Here is a 15,212-nt window from a genome sequence, read left to right as displayed (position 1 = left end):
CTCTTGAGAATTCCACTCATTACACTGTTAGTGTCTTTCTTTTGAATTAGCTCAATCCTAAACCCCAGTTAACAAAATGTTATATTTAAAAAAGATGAACGCCCCTTCCTTTCCTCATCATACTTACTCTTCTTTCTGGGTAACTAAATATAAAATGACTGAATATATTCCAGTACAGATGATATCCATCATAAAGCAAAGACTGGATGTTTTTGGCTATGGCACATCCTACTCAGTGGTTCCCCAAATTCTCAATATAGCACAAGACTGGGTTTCATCACTTAGTCAGAATCAGAGTCTGATCCCATATAACTCTATGGAATCCTCTTTATTCTTTCTCTTCAGCCTTTTAGGAAATTAAGTAGAGAATTCCTTTTTTTTTGTTTTCTCTTCATTAATCCTTAGTAATATTTACCCCCCAGAATACACAGTACATATTCTTTTCTCAGAAACTCTTCAAAAAAATGTTACATTACCCACATTCAGGGGAAGAACTGCAGGAGTGGAAACACAGAAGAAAAGCAACTGCTTGAACACATGGGTTGAGGCGGACATGGTTGGGGATGTAGACTCGAAACGACCACACCAATGCAACTATCAACAATTTGGAAATAGGTCTTGATCAATGACATATGTTAAAACCAGTGGAAATGTACATTAGATATGGGAGGGGGAGCTTAGGGGGTGAAGGGGAAAGTAGGAGCATGAATCATGTAACCATGTTAACTTTTCTAAAAAATAAAAGTTATTAAATGAAAAAAAAATGTTGTTACCAGATCAATTCTGACACTTGGGATGAGGAGGAATTTCAGATCACCTCCTCTCTTTCTCCTCCACAGAATCTCCCACCTCACTCAGAGAGCTTCTCATCTCCCTGATTCCATAGGGAAAAGCAATTCAGAGCAAGACACTTCTGCAGTTTTACTCTTCACAACGTAATTCTCCCTTCAGACACAAAATGCCAGTATTTCACTGGACTGTGAATGAGTGGTCTCCAGTGCTGCCTCTGACCCTCTTCAAGGTGAGGAGTTTGGGTAAATCCTTTGTGTGCTTCAGTTTCTTCCACTCAGTGAATGAGGGTTGTACTATATAAATTCTGAAGGGTCAGTGCTAAGACTTGTGACTTTTGCTGGTTTAGGGGTCAATAACATTCAAGGATGTGGCTGTGGACTTCACCCAGGAGGAGTGGGGCCTGTTGGACCATTCTCAGAGAGAGCTGTACAGGGAGGTCATGCTGGAGAATGTGCAGAATCTACTCTCTGTGGGTAAGGACCATTTCCTCTATTAACTCTGAATCTCTCATTAAGGGAATGTCTTCATTCCAAGCCAAATGTATAGGATTTTGCACCTTTGTCAATGATTAAAAAAGCAAAAGTGCTGATCTCTGCCCTGGGTTCTACTTCTGCCTGTTTTTCATTTTTTAAAAAAGGGCCAAATTAATAAGAATCCAAGTCATTCCCCAATTGACAAATGGTCAAAGGTTATGAATAAGTGGTTTTCAGATGAAGAAATCAGAGATGTCACTAATCGAAAGAAAAAATGTTCTAAATCCTTCTTAATTAGAGAAGTAAATTCGAAGAACTCTGAGGTACCACCTCAGCCCTACCAGACTGGCCGATATGACAGTGAAGGAAAGTGAGAAAGGTTGGAGGGGGTGCAGCAAAATAAATTGGGACACTTAGTGCATTGTGGAGTTGTGAACTCATCCATCGATTCGGGAAGACAGTTTGGAATGACTCTGAAAGGGTTATAAAACGATGCGCCCCTTTTCATCCAGTAATACCAGCACTAGGTCTGTACCTCAAACAGATCAGAAAAAAAGGGGAAGGACCTACTTGTAAGAAAATATTTCTAACCGGTCTTTTGGTGGTGGCAAAGAATTGGCAATTGAAAGGATGTCCGTCAGTTGACAAATGGCTGAACAAATTCTGGTATATGATGGTGATGGAATACTATTGTGCTGTAAGAAATGATGGCCAGGATGACTTCAGAAAGAGCTGGAACGACCTCCATGAACTGATGTAGAGTGAAGTAAGCAGAACCAGGAGAACATTGTGCACAGTAACAGTAATATTGTGGAATGATCAATTGTGATAGACTTGGCTATTCTCAGTAATACAGTGATCCAGGAGAATTTTTTAGTTGTTGATTTAGGTTTTTGTTTTGAGATTGTGGTTTTATATGCTTACTCACTTAAAATAAACAAAATAACCATCCACATAATTGACCATATCAGTAAATAAACTAACAGAAATCACATGATTATCTCAATAAATGCAGAAAAAACCTTGGACAAAATACAATACCCATTCCTACCAAAAACACTAGTAAATATAGGAATAGAGGGGCCCTTCCTCAGAATAAAAAATGATATTTATTTAAAATCATCAGCAAGTATCATCTGTAATGGGGATAACTTAGGAGCCTTCCCAGTAAGATGAGGAATGGAGCAAGGAGGCCCATTATCACCTCTATTATTTAACATTATACTAGAAACACTGTGTATAGCAATTACAGAAGAGAAAGAAATTGAAGGGATTAAAGTAGGCAGCGAGGAAACTAAACTATCAGTCTTTGCAGACAATATGATGGTATACCTAGAGAACCAGAGAAAATCAACTAAAAAGCTAGTGGAAATATTTAATATTTTTAGCAAAATTGCAGGGTACAAGATAAACCCATATAAATCATCGGCATTTCCATTTATTTCCAACAAGACTCAGCAGCAGGAGTTAGAAAGAGAAACACTATTTGAAATCACTCTAGACACTATAAAATATTTGGGAATCTATCTGCCAAGACAAAATCAGGAATTATATGAATAGAACTACAAAACACTTTTCACACAAATAAAATGAGATCTAAATAATTGGAAAAACATTAATTGCTCATGGGTGGGATGAGCTAATATAATAAAAATGACAATCCTACCCAGATTAATTTACTTATTCAGTGCCATACCTATCAAACTACCAAGAAACTTTTTTATAGAATTAGAAAAAATTATTACAAAGTTCATTTGGAAGAACAAACGATCAAGAATATTAAGGGAAATAATGAAAAAAATGTGAAGAATGGGGGACTAGCTGTACCAGATCTTAAACTGTACTATAAAGCAGTGATCATCAAAACAATATGGTCCTGGCTAAGAAACAGAAGGGAGGACCAATGGAATAGACTTGGGGTAAATGACCTTAGCAAGCTAGTGTTGGATAAACCCAAAGATCCCAGCTTTTGGGATAAGAACCTACTATTTGACAAAAATTGCTGGGAAAATTGGAAAACAGTATGGGAGAGATTAGGTTTGGATCAACATCTCATACTCTCTACCAAGATAAATTCAGAATGGGCAAATGACTTAAATATAAAGAAGGAAATTATAGATAAATTAGGTGAATGTAGAATAGTATATCTATCAGATCTATGGGAAAGAAAAGAATTTAAGACCAAGCAAGAGATAGGGTAGCTCACAACCCCTAATTCTGCCTACTCTAGCAAGTTTATCTTTATTCCTCCTTCATCCTTTCCTCAATTGCAGGCCACATAATAGGAATGGAAAGGAAGGGAATAAGCATTTCAAAATACATGCTCTATGTCCATTACTGTGTAAAGGAGTTCATAACTAACATTAATTTCACAACATCCCTGTGAGTTTGATACTCTTATTGTCCTCAATTCATAATTGAGGCAACTGGGGCAGAGGATAAATAACTTGCCCAGGAGCACCCACTTACCATCTCTGAGGCTAGATGAAATTTGTTTTTCTGACTCCCAAGTTCTGATCTTTTACTCCTTTACTACCAGCTACCTTTAAATTTTAGATAATGGAGGTTGTGAAATGTGCCTATTCTTCTATTACAAGAGGTAAATAAAGATGGAATTTCCCAATTGCAAATAGTTTCCATGATCTCTGACCTCCTGCAAATGTCTCAGCAGTGAATACAACAAAAACCATTCTGTAGGCCTTATTTGCATGCCCCCTTTCCATTAAGAAGACCATATTTTAAATTTTTCTCTCCTGAACCCTTCCTTCTTTCTTATGCCTAGGTCTTCCAGTTCCTAGAGAAATTTTTATCTCCTGTTTTCAGCAAGGGGAAGCACCATGGCTGCTAGAGCAAGAAGGCCCAAGAAGCTCCTGTCCAGGTGAGTGAAGTGAAAGCAAGTGTATAAGTGCTATTATCCCAAAAGACTTTTATTTTTTGTAGTGAAAGGAGTGCTAGACTTGGGGGCTGGCAGACCAATGCTGAATCATGCTGTTCATTTCCTGAGAGATGGATAATGAACTCAGTATAGCCTATGAGACATAATATGTGGTAGATTGTAAAATATGATGAATATTTAGTATGTCTGCACTAAATGACATAATATCTGCATCTGTAGAGAAAAGAAGAAAACTTATATTCCACTTTGAAAATTGTTGCAGGAGAGTTAAAAAGAGTGAAATTGTTTCTTAGCTTAGCATATAAAATTTATCAAGAATGACCATGTGATTGGTGATGAGAATAGAATATCTGGAAAGTTATCTAAGATCCACAAAATTTTAAGAATAATCAAAGCATGGATTTTTAGGAAAGGAACAAAAGGCAGTGGAGAAACACTGTCCAATACTGGACAAGGCATGTGCAGGCATAGAGTTTGAGTTGTAGTCTAGCTGCAAGGAAGTTGGTCAGGTCATTCCTCCATTCTTTACGCATGATCTGAGTTGCAAACTATGATAAGAATCTTGGGCCTGCCTGCATCCCAGGTCCATTGTGAAGTTTCATCGTTACTGTATGTGAAAGTATTTCTAAAATCATCCACCTTGCAAATATGATGAAATGGTGTATCCAAGTACTGGTTTTGCTTGTTTAAGTTTGAAAACTCCTTTTGGTCGAGGAAAATAGAATAAAAATGAGTTTACTTTCTGCCATCAGAGGAATGACCTTTTATTTCTTTGTGTGTGTCCTCCTTCCTTCTGTGTTTATATCATTATTTGTTTTCTTCAGAGGCTGAGATGAATTTTGAAGTAAATGAGATGACTACAGAGCTGAGCCTTTTTGTGGAAGGATGTGGCCCCCAAAGATACACGAATGAGGGTTTCTGTGACTTCATTTTGAGAGAAATCTGTGACTCTAATATCAAAGTAAATAAAAATCCAGAGAGTGACTGTGAATTTGATGAGACTACAGAGAAATTCAGCCAATATCCAGTCCTAAATCAGTATATGAAATTGACCTCAGGAAATGACTGTTATCAGAATAGTGAATACAGCAACTGCTTTCCTGAAGAAGTAGGACTTAATCAGTCACTTGAGAAACCTCCTGAAATGTTCATGTATCAAGGTAACCTAGGGGGAATGGACTTTGGCTGGAGTTTAGACCTCATTAGACATCCAGAAAATAAATTTGTAACGATGGCTTCTATGAGTAATAAAAGTGGGAAACCTAGTCAGAACTCTGAGCTTGCTGCACATCAAATAATCCACTCTGGAGAGAAACCTTATGAATGTCAACAGTGTGGAAAGGCATTCACAGATAGGGGCTCTCTTGTTAAACATCAGAGAATTCACACCGGAGAGAAACCTTATGAATGTAAACAATGTGGAAAGGCTTTCACAGTTAAGGGCTCTCTTGACAGACATCAGACAGTCCACACTGGAGAGAAACCTTATGAATGTCAACAGTGTGGAAAGGCTTTCACAGATAGGGGCAATCTTGCTGTACACCAGAGAATCCACACTGGAGAGAAGCCTTATGAATGTCAACAGTGTGGAAAGGCTTTCACAGATAGGAGCTCACTTGCTGCACATCAGAGAATCCACACTGGAGAGAAACCTTATGAATGTAAACAGTGTGGAAAGGCTTTCAAACAAAGGAGCCATCTTGCTAGACATCAGAGAATCCACACAGGAGAGAAACCTTATGAATGTAAACTATGTACGAAGGTTTTCACTCGTAGAAACAGTCTTGCCAGACATCAGATAGTCCACACTGGAGTGAAACCTTATGAATGTAAGCAATGTGGGAAAGGTTTCACTCGGAGGAACTCTCTTCTTATACATCAGAGAATCCACACTGAAGAAGAACCTTATGAATGTAAACAGTGTGGAAAGATTTTCACACAGAGGGGCCATCTTGCTGCACATCAGAGAATCCACTCTGGGGAGAAACCTTATGGTTGTACACAGTGTGGAAAGGCTTTCACACAGATGGGCTATCTTGCTGCACATCAGAGAACCCATACTGGAGAGAAACCTTATGCTTGTACACAATGTGGAAAGGCTTTTGCAAATAGGGGTTCTCTTGCTAAGCATCAGCGAATCCATATTGGAGAGAAATTTTTTTGTGTGGTGTGAAAAATTAGTGTGTTATTCTCAAGGTAATAGTTCTTAATATCTAAGTTAGTAACGCTGGTGTGCTACCCCCCTCTCCCCCACAATTAAGCTCCTTTGAAGAAAAGATTAGCCAACTCCCCACCCTTCTCCCTGTAGGGCAAAAGCTTTATAGCCTGTACATGTTTTGGCTGTTCTTAGACCCTGAAGTACCCCATGATCAAATCTTAAGTACCCTTTTGTCTTAAAAGTTCTTCCCATTGAATCAAAGGCTTCCCCCAGGTAGTCGGGTCCAATGGCTGGAATGATGCTAATGTAACCCTTGTGAAACCTCAGCCCCTTCCAGATAATCCAGTCCCCAGAATGTCTCTCTTGTGTCTATCTCCAACTTCCTGATCATTTCTTTAAATTGTTAATTTACTTGAATGTATCCACTGTAAAGGTATTCAACTTCATATTCCTGTCCTTTATTTCCAGATTTCAAATGTTGTAAAAATATTATAATCCCTTCAGAGATCCTGGATTGTATCAGGATTCTCCTATAAATAAGGAATTTTTCTGTGAATTTTAGGTTTTTTTTATCTAAGGTCAATAGCTTGAGATAGTGCTCCGCTTTTTTTCTCTCTCTCAATAAAGCATTGCATCTTAAGTGATGGTTTCCCTGGTGTCTTTTCAATATTGGTTAAAGCGGGTCTACTTTGAAATGTTCAAGGTCCCCTCGATTTCCACTCTACACATTTAAATAATGTGGAAAGGGTTTTCCATGGAAGGTCTCTCTTGCTGCACATCAGAGCATCTACGTTGGAGAGAAATTTTGTGAATATCATTAATTTGGATAGGCTTTCACATAAAGCTTCACAGTTGCTTCATGTCAGAAAATCTTTATTGGAGAGAAACCTCATGAGTGAGGCTGATTGTATCATTGGCACTCTTAGGTTTTTTTTTTAACATAAGAGGATCCACACTAGAGAGAAATTTTAGGAATATGATGAATGTGATAAGGCTTTCAGGCAACAATCATCTCTTATTCCCAACCAGAATTCCTTTTGTATAGAAATCTTATTATTGTCATGAATGAATAAAGACATTGAAATGGGCCATCCAAGAGCTTGTCAGTATGAGAAAATGTCTTCTGACCAGACCAGTTCCAGATGGATTCCCTGGAGGAAGGCTTTCAGCCAGAAATCATATCTCTTACTTTGTATCAGAGGATTCATAGTGCAGAAAAATGTAATGAATGTGCTTAAGTTGTATGTGTTTTCCTCAGGAGGAGGGTGATCACTATTATTAAGAGAAATATAAATTATAATAAGTCTCAGGGACCTCCCCATATCTATTAGATTGGCTATCATGACAGAAAAGGAAAGTGACAAAAGTTAGAGGAGATGTGAGAAAACTGAGATAATACTGAACTATTGGAGGAGTTGTGAACTGATTCAACCCTTTTGGAGGGAGCAATTTTGAACTATGTCCAAAGGGCATTAAGAAACAAAAAGGAAAAAGACCTATTTGTATTTTTTAAAAAAGAAACACTTAAACCTGCTCTTTTTGTAGTGATGAAAGAATTGAAAAGTAAGAGGAAGCTCATCAATTACAAAATGGCTGAGTAAATGGTGGCATAAGATTGTAATGGAATACTATTGTTTTCTAATTAATGAGTTCAAGGAGGAGCTCAGAAGAACCTGGAAAGACTTGAGAAAGATGTAGACTGAATTTTGCAATACCAGGAGAACAATGAACATTGTGACAGCAATATTGTATGCAAAACAACTGAATTGAGTGATTCTCAACAATACAATGATCCAAAACAATCCCAAAGAACTCACAAGAAGAAATGTCATCTGTTTCCAAAGAAGTCATAGAGTCTGAATCCAGACCAAAGATACATTTTTTCACTTTTGACTTTTTTCTTTTGTTTGTTTGAGTTTAGTTCTATAGAAGGATCAATATGGTTTTATATGATTGCACATTGTCAGTGTGAAGCCCCTACCTACCCCCTTTTATTATTCTAATAGTATTAGCCTTTATGATTATTTCTATAACACAGTCATGACTTTTTGAGTTAATAATCAAATAATAATAGTTTGCTAAGAAAATATATAGCTTAGGGTGGTATCAAATCTTGCTGTCAAGCACTTTGCCCTAAAGCCTGTAATCCAAAAGTCTCTACCAAGCCCATCACACTGGGCTGCTTGTAAGCTCAGGATAGTCAGTAGGGAGATGGAGGGCTGCTTTGGGGGAAAGCTCAAGATACTCAGGAAGGAGATGGAGGCTGGCTTTGAGTGTAAGCTCAAGACAGTCAGAAGGGAAGTGGAAGGCTGCTCTTGGGTCCAAATATCATTCAACTGCTGACTCCTAGTATTTCATAATAATTGTCAGCAGAAAAACAATTAGACCCCAACCCCTTATTGCAGAGATCCCCCTTATTCCCAATAATGACCCAATCCTCAGAAGTTAGATTGAACTTGAACATGCCCACCCAGACTTAACAACATTTAAGTAGGATTTTAGCCTTGTATCCTCGCTCATCCCAAGGACAATAGAGGAGAAACTTCTGACCCCAATTTCCTGCATCTCCTCAAGACGAAAGAGTGAGTCTACCTTGGAGAATGTTGGGGAGCAGGGAGGCAAGAGATTAGCTATCCCTTTGAGTCGCATGGTGACTCTCCCATGCTACAAATGAAATGACAGACCTCTTTCACCATAGGTCTTCTCTTCAAGAGGCCTTCCCTTTTTATAGAATATTGGTGAGATTTGACTATGAAAATTGCAAATGTAGACTGCTATTACCCTAGAAACTGGACCATTGTGTGCCAGTCATTTTGTCAGAAAAATCTGAGGAAAGTACCCACATAGCATGTATGGAAGGTTTGAGTCTTAAAGGGCTGAGCTAGAGAACTCTGCATTCCTGAGGCTTGTCGAAGTCCCTGTAGAATATGTTGCTGGTGTCAACAAGGGGATGCATGTCCTGATCTTGGGGTTCCAAAACACAATCTGCGTCCATGAAGGGCCAGCTTTGATTCTAACCACTGCAGTCTGATTAGGACAGAAGGAGAATGCTATCTACAGTGGGTTGGGGTGCTCACCTGCATAGTTTGGGCATTCCTGCAGCATGTGGAGAAACAAAGGAGAGGAGAGGTCGCAGTGAACAGCACAAGAGTCCTGGACTTTCATCTTCAGAAGAAGGCTCAGACACATGGCACTGGAGGGATCCTTCACTACCAGAGAAGAGAATGGAAGGAGTGGTCAAGTCTGAAATTTAGCAAAAGGATAAATATACTTTCTTTTTTGCTTTTTAAGTCTTTACCTTCTTTCTTAGATTCAATGCTAACTTCAAGGCAGAAGAGCAGTGAGGATAGGCAGTTAAGTGACTTGCCCAAGATCACACAGCTAGGAAGTTTCTGAGGCCAGGATAAATAAATATGTTTTCTGTGCACGAGATGGATATAGTATGGACATAGTGTGTGTAAAAGGAGGGATTTATAAGATAATAATAATGTTAGCCTATTTTTCTATGCCACTTTAAGATTTGCAGATAGGATCAATTTTGAACATCACAACAAGCTTAGGAGAAAGATGCTACTCTCACTCCTTTAGTGAAGAAGCAGAGCAGCTCCCTATGAAGATGCTGATAAAATGGATATTTTTTCTTTTTTGCATTTAAAGATACCACAACTTGGCTCCTCTGCTTTCCAACATTACAATATATTCCACCTCATTAAGTGTCCTGTCATCTAGCCTAACTGGCTTTCTTGCTCTTCCTCTCGGTGCACTGACACAGGCAGTGCCTCGTGCCTGGAATGCACCCCGTCCTCACTTCTGTGTCTTAGATGAAAATGTTGAAAGCCCGGAGGTAGAAGCTGTACCTGACGGCATTGGCCAAAGGACTACAAGCCGAAGACTCTCCCATGTTATTATTAAAAATGATGAGGGGGGGGCAGCTGGGTAGCTCAGTGGAGTGAGAGTCAGGCCTAGAGACGGGAAGTCCTAGATTCAAACCCGGCCTCAGCCACTTCCCAGCCGTGTGACCTTGGGCAAGTCACTTGACCCCCCATTGCCCACCCTTACCAATCTTCCACCTATGAGACAATACACTGAAGTACAAGGGTTTAAAAAAAATACTGTTTGTTGATCAACAGTGAATGACTTTGCTATCCTCAATAATAAAATGCTTTAAAAAAAAATGATGAGGGCCGAGATCAAAAGGGAGAATAGTATTTTAATAAAAGCCATGCTGATAGAGATAAACTGACCACGTGCCTGTAAGAAAAACCTATTCCAACCTCACCTCAGCCATTTACCTTCCTCTCTCCTCAAGCTCAGGTAGCTAAAGAGCAAGTCCCAAGTCATTCCCCCCTACTTAAAACAGTCCCTCACCTTGAATACGTCATCCAAAACAGGAAACCCATGAAACCTGTTGGACCATGGGAAATGTAGTTTTAAGGATCCCCACAGGTCCACAGAAGTTTGTCAAACACTATAGTGAGGTTCAATCCTTCCAAATAGAACCCCAGGTGATTTTAACTAACACACCCACTCTGGGATGGCTCTCCCTCACCCTTCCTTCCCTTCCATTTTCCTTTTCCTATCCAAGTGGTCTTAGATTTTTCTTAGAGAGTTCTTTGAAGACTTGTTCAATTTCTTTTTCTGATATTGGATTATTTAGGTATTCTATTTCTTCTGCTGTTAATCTAGGCAATTTATATTTTTGTAAATATTCATCCATATCACCTAGATTGCTATATTTATTGCCATGTAATTGGGCAAAATGGTTTTTAATAATTGCCTTAATTTTCTCCAAGTGGTCTTAGAATCGTGTTTCTTTAAACTACTGTCCTCTGTTAGTGCATGCAGGCCTTGCTTAGGAAGAACAAAAGAAGGACTCGAGGTTGCCATGATGCTTACAAGGGGACCCAGAAAGAGCCAAATTCTGTTTCTGATGAACCCCGCTAGAGTGTTTTTACTGAGAAGTAACATAAAAGCCCTTCACTCTCCAAAGAAGGGGAAATAATGGGCCCCGTGGGAAAGACCTCATGGACTCCCCTGCCAAAAAAGGATGGGGTGAGCAAAAATTACTTTAAAGAGAGAGATTCAGAAAGCTAAAAGAAACTGCTTTGGAGGTAGCAGTCCTGCACGGCTCCAATTCCCACCATTCTCGTCTGCGTCATTCCATGTTGGAGTGGAGGAGGGTGACTCTGGGCAAGCAGCAACTAAAGTCTGGGAGTGTCTCTGCCAAAGACGTTGGATGGAGTAGAAGTGGGGAAAGCTGCAGCCACCAGAGAACCCTCTCCAACCTGCCCTAAAAAGAACGCCTCAAAGTGAATCCTGGAGTGAAAGAACTAACAAAGGGACTGAGAAAGCCACGTTTGGGCAGAGAACAACTTGAAAGGGAGGCAGAGAAGGGCTGGTTCACTGGCGTGAAAGGGGATCACAGTCAAGGAGGCTACGCCAGCAGCAAGCCCCCTCCCACATCGACTCTCTGAATGGGGCCCAGATCCTGAGACCCTGCCTAAGCCAACAGCAGGTAAGTCTCAAGCCCTGGTCCAAGGCATCCCAGCAAGAGGCTCTAAGCCCTGGCAAGACAGTCCGCAGTGCTGGCCTATGGAAGCCCAGACCAAGCAAAATAGCCAGAGCATCGGGTAATTTGAGTGAAAAAAGAAAAGAAGAAAATCGCATAATCAGTATTAACAATGAAAAGGGTGACCTCGCCACCAAGGAAGAGGAAATTAAAGTAATCATTAGAGCTATTTTACTCCATATTTGTCAGTAAATCTGACAATCTAGGTGAAATGGACCGATATTTACAGAAATAGAAATTATCCAGATCGACAGAAGAGGAAGTCCAATACTTGAGCAATCCCATCTCAAAAAAGACAGAGAGTCTGGCCCAGAGCAGGGAGGTCCTGGGTTCCAATCTGGCCTCAGACTCTTCCTAGCTCTGTGACCCTGGGCAAGTCACTTCACCCCCATTGCCCAGCCCTTACTGCTCTTCTGCCTTGGAGCCAATACACGGCAGTGATTCTAAGACAGAAGGTGAGGGTTAAAAAAAAAGTACTAGAAAACAGAGGAATAAGTGGGTCATTCCTTGTAATGATAAAACCTACCCCGAATATCATTTCTGGGGTGGGACCAGGGGAGAGACATTGGGGTCCCGATGGCAGAGACCCCGAGTTTGTACTGGGAGAATGACTAGGTAAGAGCTCGTTGAGGGTGACGGAGAGGATCAGTTACAGGCGCGCTGGATGGGGCTCCCTGGAGTAGCTGGTTTGGGGTTCAAGCAAAGGTGAGGCAGCCCCTTATTGACATAAAATTGGGTAGATGTTCTTGGGAGAAGTGGCTCAGTCTTGGAGAGGCTGGCCTCCCCCACGGATTGTTCCGCGTGCGAGCTGTCCTTGTGGCTTGGGTCCTTGGGGTGGTCATTTGTGTCGTGTCTGCCTGCTGCTTCTGGCTTGGTGGGCGCGTGGTAGATCCTGTGTAAATAAGAGCAGAACCTGGACGCCCGCGTTATAATTCTGTAAAATGTGGGTCGTCGTGGGTGGGTTTCTCCAATTCGCATTCAGTGATTATCCAAATGAATGAACTTACAAGAGGTTCATGGTAACGCCACTGGAAACAGAAACTTGGGGTGCGGTACAGCCTCTTAGGCAAGTAGGGGAACCTGTGGTATCTTTAAATGCAAAAAAGAAAAAATATCCATTTTATCAGCATCTTCATAGGGAGCTGCTCTGCTTCTTCACTAAAGGAGTGAGAGTAGCATCTTTCTCCTAAGCTTGTTGTGATGTTCAAAATTGATCCTATCTGCAAATCTTAAAGTGGCATAGAAAAATAGGCTAACATTATTATTATCTTATAAATCCCTCCTTTTACACACACTATGTCCATACTATATCCATCTCATGCACAGAAAACATATTTATTTATCCTGGCCTCAGAAACTTCCTAGCTGTGTGATCTTGGGCAAGTCACTTAACTGCCTATCCTCACTGCTCTTCTGCCTTGAAGTTAGCATTGAATCTAAGAAAGAAGGTAAAGACTTAAAAAGCAAAAAAGAAAGTATATTTATCCTTTTGCTAAATTTCAGACTTGACCACTCCTTCCATTCTCTTCTCTGGTAGCGAAGGATCCCTCCAATGCCGTGCGTCTGAGCCTTCTTCTGAAGATGAAAGTCCAGGACTCTTGTGCTGTTAAATGTCCACCAACAGTATCTTGATTAACTCGGAGACTGGTATAACAGGAGTTGGGGAGTGGCTCGCCAGACTTCTGGGACAGTTTCTCACTACCTTCCAAGTTTTCAAAGAAAATATCTTTTCTTTAACTTCTACCTTTCTACAAATCAATCTGGACCAACATTATCCTCACACATGATATAATATCTATATAATATTGGTCATAACCAATCTACCTTAAACGTTCCGTTTACAGTACAAATCATTGCAAGTAAACATGATCAATTTCTAACAAATCGCTTTTAAACAGACGTTTACATTTAAACACATTTTCGGTTTTTGTAGAATCATACTTGCACGAAGTACACGTTTTGGTAACACTCCGTATATAACAATTTTGTCAAAAATCCAATTTTACTTGTGACACATTAATTGGAGATTAATCAGAGTCTCCGTGGTCTAACATCATTGTTGAAATAGTTTTTGAATCTGCTTTGTTTGTTTAAAAATTTGGAAATGTGGCCTCAGCCACTTCCCAGCTGTGTGACCCTGGGCAAGTCACTTGACCCCCATTGCCCACCCTTACCACTCTTCCACCTAGGAGCCAATACACAGAAGTTAAGGGTTTAAAAAAATATAAAAAAAATTTGGAAATGCTTACTCTACAATTTGCACTCTACAATTTACACATTCTATATTTTTCCCCATACTTTTTTTAATAATCTTACACTTTTGATATTTCCATATAAGTATTTAAGCAGTTTATTCAATTGCTATCTTCTTTTTAATTTTTGCCTTTGGTTGCAGTATTATTTTCCATATCAGATCAAAATTCAATGAGGCTGCTACTTAACACCTTAGGTTTTAAGTTGACCATGAGGAAAGGATCAATAAGTTTGTAGGAAGTTCTAAGTCTTTTGCAATATTATCTAAAAGGTGTCCTCATTGTGATTTATTTTGGCTTCATATCCTAGTAGGTGTATATTGCTTGGGAGAAGAGGGAAAATATCTTTTTATTACTAGAAACCTTGGTTTTCTATTTCTTTTTTGTAATTTAAATTTCTATATTTATAAAATTTGCATGTTTTAATCTTGATATTAAATGATTCTCAGTGGATATTAATTTAAAACTTCAGAAATTTCAAATAGATATCTCAAAATACTTTTACATAATTGATTAAATTCCACCAATAATATTCTGATTTAACATTTGTTATATATATTTTACACTAGATTTTTCACTTCTCTTTACCCTTATAACAAACAGAGGAGAGGTGATTACACTTAATTGTCTATAATCAACAGTCTTATTCCAAGACCTATATGATTCTCTGGATCTGGCCCAGTAAGTACAGGATGCTGGGGGCTCCTTTCCTCCTCTCTTCACTTAACTAGATGAAGTAGTGTTGGGGGGGGGGCTTACCAGTAGTCCAGGTTCCCCTTGGGGGCAGGACAGTTAAACGATGTATGAAAGAGAATAGCCAGAGCCGTAGTAAGCTTGCAGAAAGCTGTTCTGATCTGCCATCTGCTGATTTTAATTTTTATACCTTTTTCTTAAGATTACATACATGCTGGCATGATTTCCATTCCCACCATACATCTTTTTTTGGAGACAATGTATTAAGTCATACTTTTCATTTCCCAGTAACTTTTCCATATTTTTCAAGGTGTGTTTGATGTATCTCTTGGGCTACAGTGGTGGAAAAGTACAGAAAACAATTTCTCCATTTATCATT

At 39.5% G+C, this 15,212-nt stretch overlaps 1 protein-coding gene across 1 annotated transcript; it reads left to right on the top strand.

Annotated features, from left to right (window-relative positions):
• Window positions 1-727: 727 nt before the first annotated feature.
• LOC123239292 (zinc finger protein 300-like) lies at window positions 728-11,953 on the top strand. Its single transcript, XM_044666574.1, has 5 exons — window positions 728-1,021; window positions 1,139-1,265; window positions 4,048-4,143; window positions 4,986-5,732; window positions 11,805-11,953. The coding sequence occupies exons 1-5, from the start codon at window positions 959-961 to the stop codon at window positions 11,951-11,953; spliced, it is 1,182 nt and encodes a 393-aa protein (XP_044522509.1). The 5' UTR covers window positions 728-958.
• Window positions 11,954-15,212: the final 3,259 nt, after the last annotated feature.

This window comes from Gracilinanus agilis, chromosome 3 (assembly GCF_016433145.1).
Source record: "Gracilinanus agilis isolate LMUSP501 chromosome 3, AgileGrace, whole genome shotgun sequence".
Taxonomy (NCBI): Eukaryota; Metazoa; Chordata; class Mammalia; order Didelphimorphia; family Didelphidae; genus Gracilinanus; species Gracilinanus agilis.
Note: the sequence above shows the minus strand (reverse complement) of the source record. Positions and strands in the feature narration are given on the sequence as shown.

Excerpts from the sequence above, each read along its gene's own strand:
- LOC123239292 (XM_044666574.1), top strand. The coding sequence starts at position 959 with ATGCCAGTATTTCACTGGACTGTGAATGAGTGGTCTCCAGTGCTGCCT. Across the intron at positions 1,022-1,138 it reads TGCCTCTGACCCTCTTCAAG|GGGTCAATAACATTCAAGGA; the intron begins GTGAGGAGTTTG and ends TTGCTGGTTTAG. Across the intron at positions 5,733-11,804 it reads CCACACTGGAGAGAAGCCTT|ATCCTGAGACCCTGCCTAAG; the intron begins ATGAATGTCAAC and ends AATGGGGCCCAG.